We start from the raw sequence: 21,869 nt of genomic DNA on the forward strand, positions 1-21,869 counted from the left end.
TGAATTTCTTCCCTCACATAAACCCATAAACCGTTGACCTTTGATTTAAAACAGTTATTTGAGTGATCAACGACAAGACCAGAGAGCCGCTGAATGTTTCACCATGAAAAACAGGAGACAAAAGCATAGAAAATACTTAATTTACTCCCATCAAACAAGTGTCCTTTTCAATGCTCTACAGTGAATTTTGTTTAAAATGGCAGACTTAATTTATACTGTGTATTAGGCTGCAAATAGCTTCTTCAGAATATTATGAATAACAGTAACAATAGCACTTCATCACATTATATGGTTTTGATAGGCTCTTAAAGTCTTAATATTTAGGAAACTGATTGGTGTCCACAACCAATCACACAATAGAAGCATACACAGCTAATAAGGTATTTCTAATACTGTAATGCATATAGATATCATCTGAATACCAAAATATGATACACAATTCATACATTCACAAAACATATGTATATCATTTATCTTATACATAAATCCATGAAATCAGATGTCTAATTATAAAAGATACAAATTCGATACGAGTTTTCACTTTCAGAAATGAGAGTAACGTACAAAATAAAGAAATCTTGATGAAAATGTGGCACTTGAACTTGTCCTCTGCTACATTCGTGACACAGTCAGTGCATTTGCCTGGCAGTGTACTGCATCGATCAAAACTTCACAGATAATTGTTGTTGTTTTTTTCCCAACGAGAAATCATGCTAACATTAAATTTCAACAAACGAGGACATTTTTACTCTGCTCTTTCAACTTAAAGCAAAAGTTCAACATTTTTGGAAATGAGTTTGTTGTCTTACCAAAAGTTGATGATGTGATGTGTAGTATGACACAACTGCCAGTAGATGCTTAGCTTAGCTTAGCATAAAGACCGGAAACCAGCACCTCTAAAGCTTACCAGGTAACACATTATATCTTTTGTTCAATCTTTACAAAAAAGTGCAAAGATAACAGTTTACTGTACAGATCATCACCTTTGGATAGAGCCAGGCCACCTGCTCCTTGTTTCCAGTCTATATGCTAATCTAAGCTAACGGCTGCTAGCTTTAGCTTTATATTTAGCAGACAGTACCTGGAGTGCAATCAATCTTCTCGTCAAACTCTGCCTCTATTCTTCAAACCTTTCCTTCATTTCCCAATAAAGCACAAAACACACAATGTGTACATAAAACATATTTTCTGAAAATACCGTTGACAAATTGGGTTGTGTCGCATTACATACAAACTACATTTAAGTTTGTCCTGTTTAAAATCAGCAAACTCGTCTGCTTGTTGTTGCCTATGATTAGCAAATAAATCTATTTATATTCATAAACGTACATACATAGATAATCTTAGTTGTTCGTCTCATAAGCACAAAGCTATTTTATCCTAAAAGCTTTTGTTGGCATATAAATATATGATTGTAAGAGGCAAAGTCTGTCACTATGGTAGACAACATCTAAAAGAATTTTAAAATGTGGCGCCTTGTTGTTCACCCTTATCATGTAAAAGCTATCAGTTATAGAGTGAAAAATGACTTGTAAGACCACAGAATGACTTTTTCCCTATATATCATCATGTACAGCACAAGTCATATGAACTTTAAAATATAGTACAAGTGGTAATATTGAGTGTGCACCCTCACAGAGTCGAGGAGCTTTGTTTGAAGTCTCTGAGGATGACAGAGGCATATGTCACATTTGGAGGGCTGCACAGAATTGACTCAGATACCGGCGAATTGGGAAAGGGGCTCGCTGGAGGACCAGCGCAATCTCGAAAAGGGGAAGGAGGCATCAGAGCCAGAGAGTCCTCCATGGCTGATTTGACCTCAACCAAGTCCTCCTCGTCATGAATCTGGGCGTTGTTGTACATGTAGCCGTGAAGAAGGCCAAACTGCTCATTCTCCATCTCCTCCTCCTCTAAAGGGGAGGTGGGTTCCTCATCGAATGGGTCGAGGTGCACAGGTAGGACCGGGTCATGCTGGATGAGGTGGGCCTGGTGGTACACTGGCATGCCGCCGCTCACGGCCTCAGGCATGCTAATCATATCATTGAGCTCAGGGGTGTCACTGATGAATTTACGATTTACCACCATCTCCCCCTGCAGGTGGTCCATGATGACGTGTTGGGGGATAATGCTATTTGCCTGCATATGCTCAGGGGTATAGAGCTCCTCGTCCATGTCTTTTATCAGCCCACAGGCAGGAATTTGCCCGTGGGCCATCATGGGAGGAGTTGCGGGGGGATTGTACCTGACAGGGTCACTCTCATCCTCCTCAGCCACATTGTACAAGGTCTTAGTGCTGAGGTCTGAGAATTCCAGAGCTCTGTTTTGGTAGGTATTAGTTAAGGGTTTGATGACAGCCATCTGATTGGAACCTGCTTCCTGTCTCTTCACATGCACTGACAGTCTGTGCCACATGTGATCCCCTTTTGGAGGATGTCTTGCACCTGGTTCAGACCATGACACAGACTTTCCATTAGAACTATGAACAAAATAAAGACGGCTGTTACTTCACAGGAACCCAGAAAGGTGGAGACAAAAACAGCATCTCTGGTTCATGTATGAATTATTTTCACTGGGCTAAAAAAAGAAAAAGAAAATCTATCTGAAGAATATGTTATTTTGAATGTACTGCTCCAGGGTATCTGCAGGTCTTGAAAAATCTTAAAAAACATTGCATTCAATTTCCACAAAACTGACTTCAGAAGGTTTTGAAAAGACTTAAACTCAGTTCACATGTTTCCTGGTTGTAATGTTATTTCAAAGATGTTTTTGCATCCGCTTGCAGGCTGTTGGAAGACATTACACACTTCTTAACTAAAGCTGGGCTTGCTTTAACAGTGGATCGTGCACACAAGACGCGGTTCAGTCCTTTCCTGTGGCATCAGAATCATCAGATCTATTATAGCTACTAAGAGGCTCGATCAACCCAAAATGGGCAAGTGCTGATTTTGGCAAAGACTTAAATTAGCTTAAATTAATTAATAATATTTCATTTGTTAATCCATTCATCCATTTTAGCTCAGGTCACATCCTTTCAATTAATTTTATCATTGGGAATTATTGTTTTCCACTCCTGGAATGTGCTAAAAAAGTGCATATAATTATAAATAGTTCTGGGTCATGTTGTCCCTGCTGGGTTTCCATCATACTTTCATATTGTGGCTGGTATGACTCTGCAAAACAGGCATTAAATTTAAGGCTTACAGGTTACATCTGATTTGGCGAATCCTGCAGAAACCCTGGTTATTCTGCATTTCGTGATCCCACTTGTAATCCCTTAGCACACAGAGATGCTTGTTTTAATTGTACCATCAGGTCAAAGGTTAAGATGACTGTGTGATTTGAGCACTGACCTATATCCGTCACACTTTACAACAGGTGTCCCTATGAAAGTGAATACAGTAAGACATCAGGTTCCCTCTGAGAGGGAATTACAGTAAAACCAGCATCCCTGAGGTGCCTCAGGAGCAGGACTCACAGACTCAATTAATGAACCTACCTGCCGTTTCCAGTGTTCTTCTTCCTCTTGAACATGTTGAGCAGGCTGTTGCTTCGACAGGCAATTTTTCCATCGCCGACGTGCATGCGCACAGCGTCAGAGGTGGTGAACGCGCTGCGCACGTTTCGCTCTGGTTTGGCAATGATGATGTACATCTTTGGTGTGAACATACAGCCCAAGGCCACAGTCACACTGAGGCTTACGGAGAAGGACGTGGTGATGATCTTGTAGTTGCTGCCAAAGTAGATTGGCACAAACGCCAGCCAGATGATGCATGTGGTGTACATGGTGAAGGCGATGTATTTGGCTTCGTTGAAATTTGCAGGAACGTTGCGGGTCTTAAAAGCATAATAAGTGCAGCTCATGATAAGTAAGCCGTTGTAGCCCAGAGGGGCCACAACGCCTACATTGCTGGTGTTGCAAATGAGGAAGACTTCTCTGATGCTCGGGTAGGATTTGATGGGTTCAGGGGGCTCCATGATGATGAGGGTAACCTCCAAGGTGAGCTGGACACTGATCAGGATGAAGGCAATGACCACTTGAGCCCAGGCACTCATGAACCTTGGTTTCCTGGTGCAAATCTTCTTCTTGCTGCCTGCCAAAATACGAGCAATGCGGTTGGTTTTGGTTACCAGGGCAGAGTAGCACATGGCAGCCGAGAGTCCGACAAGGAGCCTCTGAAGGTAGCAGGAGGCCACGGTGGGACGGGCGATGAGGGTGAACGGACACAGATAGCCCAGGAAGATCCCTGCGAGGATGATGTAGCAGAGCTCCCGGCTGGAGGATTTGACCACAGGCGTGTCTCGATATAAGACAAAGACAAAGGTAACGAATGATGTGACCAGGATGCCCAGGCAGGAGAAAACCACCTGGATAATGGACTCGGGATTGCTCCACTCCAGGTAGCGCAGGGGGATCGGCTCACAGCCTGAAAAGGATAAAAATATGACAATATAAAGACACAGCCACAAAATACTAAAAGCAACTCATGAAATTTTTAGCATTTCAGCATCAGTTTGCCAGTTATCAAGAGAAAAATAGCCCAGATAAAGGCTAATTTTGACAAGAATTAAATTTTCAGATACTGAATGCTTTATTGTATTGACACATTCAAAATTAATCAAATACATTTTAGCCCGAGAAAATACAGTAAGTCTCAAAGTAGGTTTTTAGCTCAACTATAAATAAACCCCTTTCTACTCAGCCATGGCCGGGCTGGGCTGCAGCCAGCGGAGGAGGGGGCCAATGCACCCGGACAAAGTAAATCACTGCGTTTTTCATGGATCCAAATAAAATCTCCTTTCTTCTTCACGGTGAGAAGCCCTGTGAATATCTAATTTATGGTATTTCATTTATTTATTGTCTAATGGCAGGAAGGTTAGGGTTAGAGAGCTGCACAAAAACAATTTTTATGTCGTCCCTGCACTCTGTATTTTCTCGTGTCTGCATGCGCTTAATGGTCTTGTGTTTAAAAAAAAGGAAAAGGAAACAGCATGGAGGCAGGGTGATCCTATTAAGAAAGTGTCTTGTCTTTGAACAGCACAGAAGGCCCTTGAAAGTGGGCCAGAAGAGCGGTAAGTGAAGTAGGGCTGCCGTCGGATAAAATGGTGAAGATGATGAATGGCTCTCAGGTGTCATGGGAAAGCAATGAAAATAGGACGGAGCAGGTTTATGAAATAGCACTGCAGAAACCTTAGCAGGACAAACTGTACAGAGGACTTATGCGTGGAGGAAGAGAGCAAAAGCTTGTAGGAACTTAACTTTCTACAGAGCCTCTAATAAGACTAAAGAATCACCTCATCCAAAACTAAATGTAAAAATTGTTGAATCGCGAAATCTTCTTTTCTAATCAGACGAGGCTTGTCTTGAGTTAACTTGGCGGATAAATTTAAACTTGGGTTTACATGTTTTGGGAAATAAGTGAATTCACCTTCTGGCTGAGCATTAGATGAAGACTGGAACCACTCCCACAGTCTGCAGCCGATTAGCTTAGCTTAGCATAAAGAAGGGAAGCATGGGCAAACAGCTAGCCTGGCTCTGCCTTTCAGCACCTCTACTAATTAATGTCTTAGATCTCATGTGTTTGATCCTTACAAAAAGCCTCAACTTGTGATTTTATAGAGGGGTTACATGCTGAAGTATTTCTTGGCTGGGGCCAGAGACTTCTTGAACTCCATGAAAAGTTGGTATTTAGGCCAGATGGGTGTGGCTTTGCAAGATGTGGCAGCGCATGTTTCGGCCAGCTCAGTGATTGTAATGCACCTTTGCAAGAATGCAGAGCAAAAATCCCATCATATCCCAAAGGTCAGTCTATTTTAGCACTACTCAGTCTCTATGCTATGCTAAGCTAACTGGCTGCTGGCTGCAGCCTTATGTCCAACAGACAGATTCAAAGGTGGAATTGATCTTTTAATCTATCGGAGAAAAAGGGACATAAGCTTTTTTTCCCCATAATATCAACAAAAGAAAACCAGTTAAGTCCTCTGCCAGCCTGTCTGCAGAGTTCCAAGCACGTAAGAGGAGAAAAATAAATAAATAAATAAGCCTACCTTCCAGTTCTTTGTCAGGCCACCAGCCCAGCTCACAGGCTTTACACGTGAACTCATCCTGGACGTACTCGTTGTCCTTACAGGCGGTGCAGATCCAGCAGCAGCTCACTTCTCCCTTCCTGATCACCTGGTCGAATAAACATGTAGAGAAATGTAAAAATCCTTTCCTGCAAGTGCCGATCTCAACCCTGAGTTTGTTTCCATGCTATTCGTGTCCCTTTTTCACATGTAAAACTAAAGACAGAAAGGTGAACTAAATGGACAAAATGATGGAAAATACGTCTGCTGCCTGAGGGTAAGTTAGCCTCAGCAGGAGAAGGTGAGTACTTTCAAAAGAAGCCGTAGCAAGTGAAATATTTTATACCATTTTATACAGATGTTATTTATGTTTCATTGCTATTGTGGTGTAGCTCGGTTCTTGGTGGGCGAGGATGTGGAAGAGGGACCCTTAAACCCTTAATTAATGGCCAATTAATATGTTTAACTGCAAACTTGATGGCTTTTAGTTTAATGGATTTCCAACATTTCTAACTCAATCAAGCTAAATATCAGACAACGTGCTTTTTCCTGACCTGGCAACTCCAAACGTCTTCTTATTAACTGACCTATAAAGCCTTAGATGAGTGCCTATCTTATTAAATATTATGAAGCCATTAATATACTACAATGAAACCAAGCTAAGCAGCGTGAAGGAAGAGAATTGTAGTCATATTGTTTAGAGAGCAGTCAATCCAATGCAAGGACTGAACTACAAAAGTCCAACTCAGAGGTTCAGAGACAACATGTAGTCTCCATATGTCCTCAGCAGGATGATGTTATCTCAAGATGTGTCCCTTACCTTGATCTCTCCTTTGGAGCAGGGCTCACTGCAGACAGAGCGGACCATGTCGCTGCGGTTCATCTGAATCATTTCTTCATCCAGGCTGAGAATGCCCTCGTGCCAGGAGCCGATGTTGATGTAGTCGTAAACACTCGGCTCCACGTGCTGGAAGTTCATAATCTCATACCTGAGAGCAGATAGACAGCCGTGAGTTAGAGGAGGACGAGAGTCTTCAAGGTTTCACCAATGCTCAGTCCAATCTTTAAGGGGAAATAATAAAGAGTTTTACTGCCTCTTGGCACATAAACTGAATATTTTATCAGCCGGTGGCCTGTCAGGTTCTTGATCAATATCAGTGACTGTGGCATTTTTTGCCGGGTGCTGATGTGTCTGGCCTTCATCTCTCTACTTCTCTGGTTTGCAAGACACTCCCAGCCCAACCCCGCCTGACAATGTAACTTAAGTTTCTCTTTGATGAAAGTACTTAAAACTGCTATTGTCCTATGGACCCCTTTCCAGTGGACTAAACTACTAACTGTTTATAAGGTGGTTAAATCCATCTGCATCTGGAGCAGCTGCAACGGTAAAGTGTGGCTGACACATTAATGCATCAGTATTAATGATCTGATTAATACATGTAAGAATACTACTTTTTACTGTAGACCCTGTACTTTTATTTTTGATACTTTAAGTACATTTTACAACTGATTCTTCTGTATCTGTAGTTTACTTCAGTGGGAATAGGAATACACAATTTTTACTTACAACAGAGTATTTTTTACATTGTTTTAAGATAAGATAAGATAAGATAAGATAAGATAAGATAAGATAAGATAAGATAAGATAAGATAAGATAAGATAAGATAAAACTTTACTGATCCCATGCTGGGAAAATTTAGTTGCTACACACAGCAAGAATCAAAAGGAGACGTAGGAAAAGAACAAACAGAAAATAAAAAGGATACAAAATAAAATCAACAATATTATTATATATTACAATATTATTAGATACAAAAGATTGTAAAAGTAATATTGGTTATAAGTTTCACAATGAGTAAGACATGAATAATAAAATACTGTTAATAATGTTTTTGTACTGTTGCACAGTAAAAATATATAAGCCAGCATGCTGCTTTAATTACTGTAGTTAGAATAAAAACACCTGTGGTAAACAGAAGACTTTGAAGAATTACTGCACAGTATTTCAAGAAGAACATAAAAGAAGCGTGTTTTACCTCCCAGGTGAGTCCCCGTTCTCGTCAAACCATATGTCCTCTCCGGAAACACCCGTGAAGGTCGTCTTGAGAAGGAAGTCCAGCAAGTGGCTGCCATCGATGGGCTTCATGTTGTCACAGAGCCCCACGTGAGCAGGGCAGAGGTGGGTGTGCATGTCGTGCAGCCCGTGGGCCATGGCGTAGATGGCGTTGATGACGAAGCCCATCTTGCTGTCTTGAACGTAGTTGTCCTCCAGACTTTCATAACCTGCCCACACATGAGAGAAGGGTAAGCTTTCATGTCCAGGACGGCGTCTTTCTTTAAAGGAAAAGCCTTACGGGAGGAGCTTCATTGCTGCAAGCCGTAGCGTGTTATGCGTTATGCTGTGAAAATCATTTCTAAGTCCCAGGTGTACTGAACAGGTGTGTGTAGCATGATGTAACATATTACAAAGGAGTGATAGGGTGCTCGCAGAGGCATTCTTGTGATTATTCTCTCAATGCAGCAACATGCCTCTTTGCCTCTGTGGGAGACTGCTCTAAAAGAACTAGAAGTCTCAGAAAATGGCTTCAAAGAAACCTCGTTACCATGGCAAGACTATCCATTTCTGCATTCATGAGTCAGGATTCAATTAGAGTTGGTCTAAAGTACTGTGAGTGAGAGATTGCGTCTCCTCGAGCAGAAAAATGAACCAGACATTCTCACGTATGTTTGGATCTGTTGCCCTCTGCACGCATTGCTTTTCCTCAGACAAACACAACGATGAGACGGAAATGATCGATGTGTGGATGCAAACAGTGTGTGCTGTTCAAACACACCCTATCAGTTCAGTGTAATGCAAGCTGGAAGCAGAGGAAGCAGGGTTTTTGAGTTGCTTTGTGTCAAAGTAAGATGTCAACTTAGTGTTATTACAAAGAGCTACACCATGCATTCACTGCGCTGAGTTAAAACAGGGGAGCAGCTACGCGTGTGTGGCAGCTCCTGGAGTTGAAGATGATGGTTTTGTTACAACTTCCCTCGGCGAAAAGCATCTTTTGCCAGAGCACAGACGACTGTTGTACAATCAGCAAGACAACAAGCATCTGAATCCTTCTTTCTACTGACTAATCGTACTCAAATTGTTGCATCCCCTCTAGCCGTGGGTCCCTGAAATCATCACGTTGGCTTTAAAAAGCATGCAATTTACATTTAGAGCAACATTTTCACATCAATGCTAGTAAATAAATAGAGCCCATGGATTGTGATCTGAAGCGCGGTCTTTTATTATTAACAGGCCTGAAAATGATGTGATGCACTGCTTCACCTTGTCTGTCACCTGAATCTGCTCCACAGGAGGTGCGATGTAGCAGCTGATAATTTAACATCTGATGGAATAATCATACAGCTTACCTCATGTAACTGAATTTACCAAAGGTTAATTATATAATAGTTGAAAATATTGAATTGATGACACAATAATAATTTAAAAGGTGATGGGAATTAATTATGCAGCTGCTCAGATTAAGCTGAATTACTCTCTGTTTGTTCTTCTAGAAGTTATTAGAGGATAATCATTTACAATAGTGATAAACTGTCAGATCTCTGTAAGATTTCTTAATTGTGCAATATATAAATTTCTTGATTTTTTTCATAATTTACTTTTTTCTAATGAGGTGAGTAAAAATAATCAGAAGTTTTTATGATTCAAATTTAATTTCCAAGCATTAAGGTAGAATTCATGCTGTCAGTGTTGCTGTTATGCGGTGTGTGTGTGTGTGTGTGTGTGTGTGTGTGTGTGTGTGTTTGTGTGTGTGTGTATTCGATTTAATGTTTTAACAAACTGCCAGATGGACAAAAGACAATTGGACAATTAAGTTTTATTCTACTGTAATGGGCGTCTAGAGCAAATGAAAATAACTTGTTTAAAGGCTTGTGCAGGCATCGCAGAGATGTGTTCTAGTTACACAACTTGTCATTTACTCATTTAGTTGCTGCATTTGGTCTTTTCCCTAAACAGTGTGCGAGATCCACCGGCTGCACCCGACAGCTTTTAACTGTCTGATGCATGAGGCTGATGAGCTTCATGGCTATCATCCACTGCTGGTGTGTTTCTTCTCGCCACCCAATGGCGGTTAAAAAGGACTGCTGGGAAACTGACTGCCTGCGCAAACAAACACATAAACAGTCAATTCAGTTGGGTAGCAGCTGGGTGAGCGTCCGATGGGAACTGCTGGTGATGACCTAGTTTAACAGCTCCTTGGCTTTGACGCTCGCTGAGCTGTGTGAGCTTCAGTCATGATGAAATGATGTCGTGATGTCAGCATGCAAGCAGAGGCTCTACCGCTGCACGTCGGGATTAGTCGGCTGCATGACAACTGAACCTCTTCTGTCCAAATAGGAATAAACCTGCAGCACAATGCTCCTGACAAATACCCGTTATCTGCTGCAATATGGCTTCACTAATTTCTGTGGCTACATGCAGGTTAAGCTGGATCAGCCAGGTACCATCTCACTCAAATGTTATTGGGCTGTTTTATACGACTGTCTTAAGGCCACAAAAGGTGTGAGAGCAAGACAGGATCAATTGTTGGGCTCTCACTACAGTGAAAGAAAAAAAACACATAAAAAACATCCCAATAGCTTGATATATTAGAGGTTAACTGAGATTAATGGTAGAAAAAGTCAAGAGACAAAGTTATTGAATGATCACATCATGTGATAAATCCTTAATATCAGTCAACCTCTATGTATATTCCCAAAGTGAGGAGCGTTAGGGTCCATTCAGGGGGATTCACTCACCGTCTTGGAGTTCTACACCAATAAAAAAAAATACATGAAAATAGAAATTATAAAATAAAAACAACAGAAGTGACAGGACAGCAAACAATATCTTTACTTATAAGGCAAAAATAAATACTCTAACAACTGCTGTTAAGATGTGATGCTTCGTAGGAATGAGAAAAAGCTTGAGGTATGGGCATAATAAAGACGAGAGGCTCTATTCTTGTAAATAATGTGCAAACACTGCAAAGGAAAAACGATTAAAACAAGGGCAGAAAGTGAGGTGCACTGGAAAAACAAATTCAACTTGAAGAACCTTGAAGGCGGCTGTCAACTGAAAAGTGTAACAATGGTTTTGTTTTGTGCTGCATGCATTACTTTATATTTACGTTCATCAATGCCACTCATTTGAAAGAATATTTTAATGATTTTTAGGAATACAGGACGTTGGGTTGTCATAAATTAAGATTGAAAACGTAAATATATATTCTGAAAACATATCCTTGAAAGAAAAATGCATGAGCGGTATGCAAAATCATGTCTTGGAAACATGCTTGTTGAGCAGTGTTTCGAGAAACCAAGAACTTAAACTGATGCATTTACTTTGTTCCTTTGCAAAAGAAAAGGAGTCAATTTACCTAGATCATCATCCTCTGTAAAGCCACATGTCACAGGAATGAACAATATGAAACAAACGTTATTGGATTGACTCTGGGAGGATTCAACCCTCTGGCAGTCTAATTCATAATTAAAGAACGTGCTCCAGTTTATGGGGCCTTTTGGCATCGTCCTCTGGGCACTGCACACATCAGAACAGTTAGGAAAGACAAGCTGATGTGCGCGCTGGCGGAAAAACGTGAACCAGAAAAGCTGCAGGAAACATCATAATTGCCTGATGAATCGTTTAGCTACCTGAGCAGTTTCGTGCATAATTCAGGTTCTCTTGCGGGTGTCCGGGAAGGCGGCACTGAAACCGATACTGCCAGAACTCGGGGAACCACGGGTTGCGGGTGTTGGTGCTGAGCCGCAGCTTCAGGAAGTAGTCGTCAAAGGAGGAGACCTCTTCAGACTGCAGCTTCACAGTGATGCCGCCCACAGCCTCCTGCTCGTATCCCTCCACCACCTCGACCCGGTCTGCCCAGCCGTCGCTGCAGAGAGGAGCACACTGCAAAATCCAGAACCAGCACCACTTCGTACCTGACGTGCTCTCACTTTACAGTCAAGTTACAGAGCTAAACATATGTTTTTACCTCTTTCCTGAAGGAATCTTCAAAGACTTCTCTTGAAATCTGATGAATAAATATCCTGTCTGCAGCAAGAAAACACACATTTCTACCGTGTTTCAAGTTGTGACTCCTATGTCCTCATTCAAACAGAAATAGTATCCAGAGGTGGTTAATTTAAGGTGTGGCACACCAGACACTGTCCACTGAGGACGATCATGACTTTCTCACAGCGGGGAAAAATCTACAACATTGGAAAACCATTTTCAGCACAGCACTAACTGAAGGATTTTTACACTTCACCGTAAAAGAATCTGGTTTGCTTTGAAGGACAAACCTGAGGATTTTTGGAAAACTTGCTTCTCTCACTGCTTTTCTGGAAGAGTCTGCGTCGACTCGAGTGATCGCTGTTTGTCAGCCAGGAGTGTAGAGTGGCCACTGGAGGGCTGTGGGCTATTTCTTTTTGCTTGATTTACTTCATTAGTTTTGATTATTTTGTCCTGTGTTCTCTCGTACTGGCTTTAGTGTGAAGCATGAAGCATATAGATGTACTCACTCTGTGAACAACAGCAGCTCTTCAGCACAAATATATGGAGTTTATGATGAAGGAAGCATGTATATGAAAACAAGCTGCAATATGCATGCATGTATATACTGTATATATGTGTGTGTGACATAGCTGGATATGACACATGTTCTTGCTCAATTTATATGACGTGAACCAAAATGTAAAGGTTTCATAGCAGTTGTAATTGTCTATATTGGTGTTGCTTTCTGTTATTTCGTGTTTTCATTTCATGTTTTTTCTGTGTCAGATGTCATTTCTCAGGGTTAAAAATCTTCGAGTCAGAAGAGTCTTTGAAGATCCTGGAAATACTGAGGTGAGCCGTGTTAAACAACCTTCTGGGTTTTCCAGAGATCGGTGGGTATTTATTTCTCAGAAAAACATTTGTTCAGCTCTGTGACTGAAATGTAATGCTGAGACGTGAGAGGCGCAAACCGGCATCTTGCGACTGAAGGATTACATGCTCAGGTATTGGCTGAGAGCAAGATTTTGGCTTAACGAGGATTTTCAGAACCAGTTACAGACAGTTAAAATAGTATCGAACTGCAGAGTTGTCGAGCAGCTGTCTAAAGTCAAATAACATGAAATCCTTTTGCTGCAAACAAACTGTAAAAAGTGTATGGCAGGTAACAAACAGCACCTGGCAAGAGGAAAACTGCTGCTTTACGAGTCGAAAGTCTGCCGCGTTTGAAGCTGCATGCAGCCTCGCTAATGAGCCTCAGACTGAATCCTGCAAAAACCTTCTGCCTTTTGTCGCCCTGACGTTGTTTCCCTTTCAGCCTTCCTGCTGAGGGGCGTGGAGTGCTCACTGTACTTGCCGAAAGAAGGAAAAAAGAAGAGTTTCCACAACACAATCACAAGTCCGGTGAGAATTCACAGATTGGTACTGTAACAGTACAATCTGCCCTGGAGAGAAAACAGCCACCCCCCACCCCCACCCCACCCCCCCGACACACACACACAGTCTCAGGCTCTTTTGTATCTCCGCTGGTCAGAGTTTGTATTTATAATTTACATCCTCAGCTATCTGAAAGTCTATTCTGCACCAAATCCTCTGGCACAAAAGATAGCGCTGATGAGACAGATGCTTTTGTTTGACACTTCAGTGTCGTGCTTAGTTAAAAAGAAAAAAACAAAACAAAAACCTCCCTGCGTTTGAGTTGCAAATGCTGCTCGAGTATTTTTAAAGCAGCATCAGGCAGCAAATCCGTGATGCATACATGTGATGCTGCATGGGTGAGAAATGAAGGAGGAGAACATGGGATGCGGAGAGGCCTTAAATAGCATCGTTCCAAGGATGCAACAACACGCTGAATGTCATAAGATATTTTCTAACATTGCTTATGATTTTATTTAATGTTTATTGTACAGGGACAAGATAGCATGACGTTAAGCTAATGTTAAGGTTAAGCTACATTAGACTTGGCTTGAATTGATTATGCATCTCAATGAGAAGATCATTGATGTATAAGACGATCAGGGGACTGATTCTGGTCCAGTTAAACTATGCAGGCATGTCACCAGCTAACACACCTGTGTGCTCATGAAAACATGGTTCCAGGTGTAACGTTACTCCTCTCATGACATGCCATTAAAGCCCATTCTCTCCTGTTTTCATTTCCTGTGACTTTACTTGTGGCTTTCTTGACCTGAGCTATGATCTGATTGCTTGATTCTCACCTCAGTAACTTGAAACCTTGAGAGCACTGCGTTAAGACGCTTTAGAGACAGTCGATGCAAAGTACATCCAACCAGTCCAAACAATGCATCTTTGTGTTCAGAACAGGATCATTTTAATACTGAATATTGTCCAAATTCACCCACAGGACAAAAATATACCAGCCTTCAAAAACCCACATTTGTCGAAAAACGGAGCCAGCACCACGTTTGGCTTGGCTGGCACTTCAAGAATAGGCTGACAATGACTGTCCAGCGTGACAGTATCAACAGTACCTGGCCATCTGCTTCTCAGCATCACACTCCTCCCAGTCCAACACTTCAAGTGCCAAAAACCTACAGCTCTGACGTCAACACACGCACGCACTGTACGGATTTATAACACAGATCGACCATCACATGTTCACAAATCATATGATATAGGAGAAGGAAGCACCAATGAAAGACATTATTAATATAAAAGTACAAGCAGAAAGCATTTATGCAAAAGTGTTTTTGGGGAAATCATTTCAAAGCCTAAGAGATTAGGAGTGTTTGTCAGGGATCATGAAATGGATATCTTCTTTTATCCCAAGGGGAGCTTCACTTGATCATATGAGTCGTCTATTGTTGAGATGTGTGGGATCTGCGGTGTGAGAGCGGCCATCTCTTTCATCCTCCACACAGCAGAAGACGGATGGCCGATGACCAGCACCTCGGGCGCTTACGATTGGCCCATTGCACATTGCCTGCATGTGTTCACTTACTGCATTGCTCTAAAAACATTTTCCTTTTTCAGTAGTCTCCTTGACCCAGAAAACACACACACACACACACACACACACACACACACACACACACACACACACACACACACACACACACACCCTCCTTATCTTTCTGTGGAGACTTTAGCAGCGGTGCAAATTCAAGTGGAAGGGGTGATGGCAAGTTTAGGCTTTAAAAACGCCCTGTTTTGAATAAAGCGGCCGCACATTAATGAGGCGCTCGCAGTAAATTAACCATAGCGAGCTTTAATCGTAGCCTCGCTGCAACTGCAACCGCTCCTAACAGGACTTGAGGTGAGCTGAGACTCCGCAAAGAGGGAATGTCTGGTATAAGTGCTGATGAGAGCTTTGATGTTCACTACTCCACATTCCCCGGCTTATGCTGGAGGTGCTGTCCCATATTAGCCCATCCTGCCTGTGATCTGACAGGGAGAGGGAGAGCTCGCTGCGTGGATGCATTATTCATTACTGGGCCTGACTCAAAGCGGCTTCTGCTTTCAGAGGAACTCTAGTCCCAGAAGGAGAAAAGCAGATTTCGGTTCCATATGAACTCTGCGTACACCATCCATGCGGAGTGCAGCTGGATATCATAACAGCGTATTATAACGTAACACAAAAAAAAATGTTTTCTGGAAGATTTCATCTTTTAATATGTTTACATTGTTATTATTAGTGTCATTATTATTAATTCTATTTTATCCTGACTTGCAAAGTACTTTAAATGGCCGCTTATATTTTAAAACAATATGATCAAAAGCTCCAGAACAGCTTCTTGACAAATCCTGCTGCCAGATTGTTTTGTCAGTTTTTGCTTCCAAGGTCAAAACTGAACATTGAGTCTAAACCTTAAAGCCACTATGGAGGAAAAGTCATTTAAGTGCTCAGAAAAATGGAAAAATCGCAGCTCCGCCTGCTGAGGAAGCTCATGTGGTACAATTAAAAGCTCCAAAGCAGAAACTAAATGGAGCTTGTGTTTGCTCAACTTCTATTTACATATCCAATCAAGAGTCCAATAAGACACAGAAGCAACCTCAAATTGATGTGGGAAAATAATCTCCAGCGAACCTCAAAATTGATTTTTCTGCTTCATTTGAACTTGTGTACCATCCTGAGTGTAATTTAACATCTGCACCTCGCAGATGTTTCCTTCTTTGTGGATAATATTGGTATCATGTACAGTTATAAATGGAAGCTCCATAACAGCTACCAAACCTCTCCAAAGCCTTAACATGCGTATGCTGAATGTTAATGGTAAATTGAAAGAAATCACTTTGAATCTCAACTATTAAGCCAACGTGTATGAGAAGGCCTTAAAGTGCTCAGAAAAATGGAAATTTGAACATCTCCAGTAACATCTGGGCGACATCTGTCTGCTGAGGGAGATTCATGATGTGATGATGGCTACGAAAAGGACCTCAAAGATTGTTGTGATTGAAATTTTGAGCGTAAACTACATTTAACTTAATTCATGTGACACAAATAGCTGAAAAAGCGCAAGTCTATATATTTGTCTCTATTTCTTTTTTCAACTTTCAGCTTGCCGGGTCATTACAGTTTGGAGAGTTTCTAAAAAGAACCAGGAGAAAGAATCCTTTTCATCCGTCTCTGAAAACTTGTGTGTTTTTCATGCCAAACAACGTCGAACAAACTAAAGCTCCTCTGGGAAAACAAACTCTAACAAACCTGCCAATTAGGAGGAACTCTCCGGCTACTCCGAGCCGCCTCATGGCCATCAGCAGCCCTCGGACCGTCATGCCTTCACAGAAGCAGACAACCACTCGAGCTTTGGGCAGACGCTCGCGCAGCTTCCTCAGCAGCCTGTCAAAGTGCTTCTCGCCGGCGTTGCTGTAGATCTTGTCAGAGTGGGCGATGCAGATGCCGTCCTGCGAGGCGAGCTCTTTGAACACCTCCATCCCACTCTCCCCGTAGTTACCTGAGGGAGACAAGAGGAGCTGTCGGCCGAGTTTCATTCGCAGGAGGAACACAAAGAGCCACTGGGCTCTGATTCACGGCCTCACGCTGCGTGCGGGGGCTCAGATTGTTTAAAATGTTTTTACTGAAACCATTCAGGGACCTTCCTTTAGCATTTACAGTAAGTGGTCCGTCCTGTCCCCTGGCTTCTTTTTATGGAATCAGGAACAGTACAACTGGAGCAAGCAGGGTGAAGGTGACCTCAACAGCTGGATCTGAGGACGAGGGGAGCGCAGTGATAAACCCAAGAATTGATCTGAAGGGCTTCAGTATTTAGACTGAAAGCTGTCTGCTTATGAGACTTCCCAGTATGAATAGAGCTTATTCATTTTATTGCCAAATGATATACAGATCTTCATCTCAGCAAACAAAGAAGTCTTGCCAGATTTTGATTGGATTTTTATCAGCTTATCGCAAACTTGTCTCAAGCTCCCTCAGTGAGAATACAGATGAGATTTCAACAGCTGCTTCATGCATACCGCACTCTGCCAACACTGTGGGTGGAATCTTAATTATTATAATCTGTGTTATAATTTATATGCTTTTATAGGCTTATAAGATGTGGTTATGTTGTGTAAGATTTGTTGAATAGTAATGCAAAAAGTGGGATTTTTCTTATGAGAGACAAGTGGAAAAAGTCAAACTGATTCATTGTCTTCATATAAAATGTAAGAAAGTAGTGAAACATATCCATCACAACTTCCCTCAAATCTTCAAATTGTTTGATTTGTCTGACCAGCAGACTTTAGGCATTGTTCACTATCATAATAAAAGAGAGAAAAAGCAGCAAATCCTCACATTTGAGAAGCTGGAAACAGGGAGCATTTGGCATTTTTGCTTGAAGAATGACTCAAACAGTCAATCAATGGTCGAAATAGGTGAAAATGTATTTCCAGTCGACCGAGGATTGGATTAATCATTAGCTCTAATTGCAACAGCAGCTAATTCCTGCAGGAGCAACTGAAGAAGACTCCTGCTGACAATACTCAGGAAGAAAAGAATAGAAAAGAAAAGAAAAGAAAAGAAAAGAAAAGAAAAGAAAAGAAAAGAAAAGAAAAGAAAAGAAAGCAGGCTTGGTGTGCTTTGATGCATAAAAAGTAGCCCCACACCAAAGAGCGTGGAGGATGCCATTTTTTCTCTCCTCCTCTCAAAATGCCCTCTGTTTATACTAACATCATGCAGATGAAGCTCACAAAAAAGATCACAACCGTCTGCAGCCACCTGCTGTTTGAACAGCAGTCTAAATGCTGCCGCCGAGCACAGCATTAATTCAACCAGTGCTAAGCTAGCGGAGAAGGCGTTCACTCATTCATTACAGGGATATTCTGCTGATGTTACACATGAAGTTTGGTTAACTTGTCAAGAGGAGCCTGTGGAAACCTTTGTTTAATAGAAAAATAACTTATTTGGAAAAGTAACCCTGATGGTGATGTCTTCAGCGGTTGTAGGACAAGCTCTGCTACTGCGCTAGTTAGCTAGCCAATTAATGACTAGCACACTGAGCCCTGACAGCCATGCAGCACTGTCCAGCTGAATGCAGTGAAAACATCGTGTCATGTATGTAGATTGCTAAAAAGTAAGTTAATTGACTGCTGATGTTGATGTTAAGGGGTTAGTTTGTGTTGTTTTCAGCTAGCCCATCACTGCCTGCTCTTACTTGGTGATTGGCCCTGCTGTTATTAGCTATGGCTAGAGAGCCTCATTAAGTCCATTAACTAATCTACATGCAAACTGCTGGACGAGAGATTCCCTCACCCACTGAGAGCTAGTGTTGACTCGTTGGTTACTCATTTCATTTGTTATTTCTTGTTTAATTACATCAGTAATATGTTTTATATGCATATACATTTGGACAATTGTGTCTACGTTTGATGTCTGAGCCCAAAGACAGCCTCTGTGTCCTGACCCCATATCGGTGAAAGCGACCTAATCCGGCTAAATCCTTCAATGAAATTTGTGGTCCGTCGAGCCCGATTCTTGGCTTCGGCTTGAGACTTTGAATTTATAACAGAGAGCTGCATTACAGTGAGGCTCTGCTGAAAGAGGCTGTTGAGTTGCATCATGGGAGATGTGGGATCCAGTGCTTTATACCAGAGACTAAAAGTTAGGATCCCTCTGCTTCAGTTCTGACATTTCTCTTCTTAATCTCTCGTCTGCCTGCTTTATATGAGTGCAATAAATCACTGAAGGAGCCCTTTTAGAGAAATATGTCTTACCCTCTGTGTGCACTGCAGACACATAGGTCCAGTTGTACCGTTTGACAATGTCCAAGAGGGCTCGAGCCTGAAGAGTGTCTGATGGCACAACCCTGAGGAAGTACTTGAATAATGTCTTGTCGCTGAGGTCAATGCTGGTTGCAGAATAGGCAATCTGCGGGATGTTGAACAGCTGCAGGAGGTTTTGAACTTGAATTGCCACTGAGCTGGAGCCGGGCCCGATGACCCCTGCGATGGGCTTCTTGGTTGGCGGCGGCTGACTGGAAGGTTCCCCCTCGATGCACCACCTGGAGCCGTCGCTGTCGTCCCGGATGGAGATGAGAGAGTCTCGTATGAACTCGATGCTCTGCTCCAGAGCCACCGAGGAGTGCCAGCAGGAGTCCCTGATCTCACAGCCCAGGGTGATGTTGGGCAACAGGTTTGGGTCCGAGTTAATCCGATCCAGGGCGTGGAACATGGCTTCCACTCTCTGGATGCCGTACTGCTCGCGGACTTCCCCACATTTCCTGTCCGCCACCTTCTCAGCTGATGGTTGGTGGTGGACAGAGAAGAGGGCGCCGATTATAACATCCCCGTCCATCCGGGCCACCAGGCGAGAGGCAGAACTGGGCACCACTGACCTCTCATACTTGCCTTTCGACAACACAAATGCCTCAAACACTAAAACAGGCAGGTACAAAAGGCTTATGGCAGTCAGGTAAATCATATTCGACATTGTGCCACAGGTGCTGAGTGTAGAATCATGTCCGCTTGGCCATAATGGAGGTCCATCAATCCACTTTTGGATGAAATTGAGGATTAATGCAGTCTCTCCGTCGGTGTTGTTGTCACCCTGTACGAGAGATATGGAGCATCAATTCCTGTTTTTCACACATGCAACTAAAGCTGCAACGATGAGACGATTAGGTGATCAACAAAAACTCTGGTTACAGCTCGTCAAAGATGTCTTTCTTTGTTTTGTCTTTTATGATCTTTATACTTTGGATTCCTGGTTGGACAAAACAAGCAAATGGGATAGGCATTTTTTTCACCTTCCTCACATTTTACGGGCAGCACGATTAATAGAGAAAACAATCGTTAGTCTATCACTCGTTAGACTCATTCAGCTGCTCAGTTACAACATAACTCTAAAAATGCTTTAAGACATAAAACCTCTCTCATCTTCTCTCACAAATCATGCAAAGGAGAGTGAAAACAGACATGAAAGTTCATCCCAAAAGGTGAAGTTAATGGAGTCCTGTTGCAATTAGGTGCACAGATGGACAATGGGTGTCAGCAGTGACCATATTAGACAAGCTATAAGGTGACTAAATGCTTCATCTGAGAGCTGAAAAGTCTCTGTTCGAGGGAATCATTTGAGTTTCAGCACCATGGACAGCTGCCTCTGTTTTTGCTGATTTCAGGCTCATTTCAACCTGCGACTCTTCCTTCAACTTTTACCCCTGAAGGCATCACGTAAAGACCCTGGGATCTAGTTGAATCCTCTTTTTTTCTTTAAAGCTGACTGGAGCGGCTCAGTCGCGGCTCTAGGGCCGGTGTCATTCACAGGACAACATTTCCAACATCGTCACCTACATGCACATGCATCCCAATTAAAGGGTGAAGCTCAATTACTGGAGCAGACTGAACATTCGAGCATGTTACGGAGTCTGCGTCCGCAAAGCTGCCATCACTTCACCTACCTGCACCAGGCAATCCGGGACATAGCGGGTCTGTGCGTCTTCTGAAGCAGCCAGACCGGACTCCAGCTCTTCTGCCGAGAAAACACTGAGCAGCTGACTCTCTCTCTCTCTCTCTCTCTCTCTCTCTCTCTCTCTCTCTCTCTCTCTCTCTCTCTCTCTCTCTCTCTCTCTCTCTGCGCTGATCATGAGGTGCCCTCTTCTTCTCCTCTTCCTCACTGCATCTTGTAAGCGGGTCACACTCACTGCAGTGGCCCTGATTTGAAGCCACAATCCTTACACGTCAGGGGGGTGTTGCAGACGGTGTTACACCGATGAATTGCATTTTTTTTTTTTTTTTTATGTATTTATTTATTTATTTTTTGACGGAGTATTCAAGCACACATTGAGAAGAATGTACGGATTTCAGGAAATATGGTAACCTGAAAAGCCAAGATAACAGAACCAGATCTATGTGAAGTGGAAAGGTGTTTATTCTCCTGATGACAAGTGTGACGAGACTGGTCAAACTTCACATAAAGTCCTGCTGCGTCGTGCCTGTCTGTGACAGATGTGATGCACCTGCAATTCACCGCTGCAGCCGTAAAAAGATCATACTCTGCTGCCACCCTGTGGCGCATACTCGGTACTGCGCCTGCGCCATCATTTTTAAACAAAACTTTATTCAACAGTAGAACTCTTCACTGTTGTTGTTAGCTTATGTAGATAATCTATTAAAAGAAATATCTAACGTGGTTGATATTATAATCATTATCATTATCATTATCATTATCATTATCATTATTATTTTGTATCATAAGGTTAAATAAAGTAATTTTTAAAAAGCTGTAATGCAGTAATGCTCGCAAAGTAACTGCTGAAGACATATTTTACATTACATTAAAAAATGACATTAAAATTAAAACTGAAAAAGTAATAAAAAGAACACAGG

The 21,869-nt window shown here is 42.2% G+C and overlaps 1 protein-coding gene across 2 annotated transcripts; it reads right to left on the reverse strand.

The window, feature by feature from the left end:
- Positions 1-124: 124 nt before the first annotated feature.
- Positions 125-21,195, reverse strand: grm1b (glutamate receptor, metabotropic 1b). Of its 2 annotated transcripts, none has more exons than XM_070979190.1 (9): positions 20,942-21,195; positions 19,260-20,091; positions 16,756-17,005; positions 11,753-11,988; positions 8,101-8,347; positions 6,884-7,052; positions 6,046-6,172; positions 3,497-4,424; positions 125-2,441 (listed from the first exon to the last, which is right to left on the reverse strand). In XM_070979190.1, the coding sequence occupies exons 1-9, from the start codon at positions 21,125-21,127 to the stop codon at positions 2,333-2,335; spliced, it is 3,084 nt and encodes a 1,027-aa protein (XP_070835291.1). In that variant the 5' UTR covers positions 21,128-21,195; the 3' UTR covers positions 125-2,332. The 2 variants fall into 2 exon arrangements, with proteins under 2 accessions (XP_070835291.1, XP_070835290.1); XM_070979189.1 differs by having other exon boundaries at positions 125-2,476.
- Positions 21,196-21,869: the final 674 nt, after the last annotated feature.

The sequence above is a fragment of the Chaetodon trifascialis genome, chromosome 14 (assembly GCF_039877785.1).
Source record: "Chaetodon trifascialis isolate fChaTrf1 chromosome 14, fChaTrf1.hap1, whole genome shotgun sequence".
Classification (NCBI taxonomy): Eukaryota; Metazoa; Chordata; class Actinopteri; order Chaetodontiformes; family Chaetodontidae; genus Chaetodon; species Chaetodon trifascialis.

Bases quoted from the DNA above. Each gene is read 5' to 3' on its own strand.
- grm1b (XM_070979189.1), bottom strand. From the start codon at position 21,127: ATGATCAGCGCAGAGAGAGAGAGAGAGAGAGAGAGAGAGAGAGAGAGA. The intron at 8,348-11,752 runs GTAGCTAAACGA...ATGTGTGGGCAG, and splicing joins TTATGCACGAAACTGCTCAG to GTTATGAAAGTCTGGAGGAC. The intron at 2,477-3,496 runs GTAGGTTCATTA...TTTTGTTCATAG, and splicing joins AAGAACACTGGAAACGGCAG to TTCTAATGGAAAGTCTGTGT.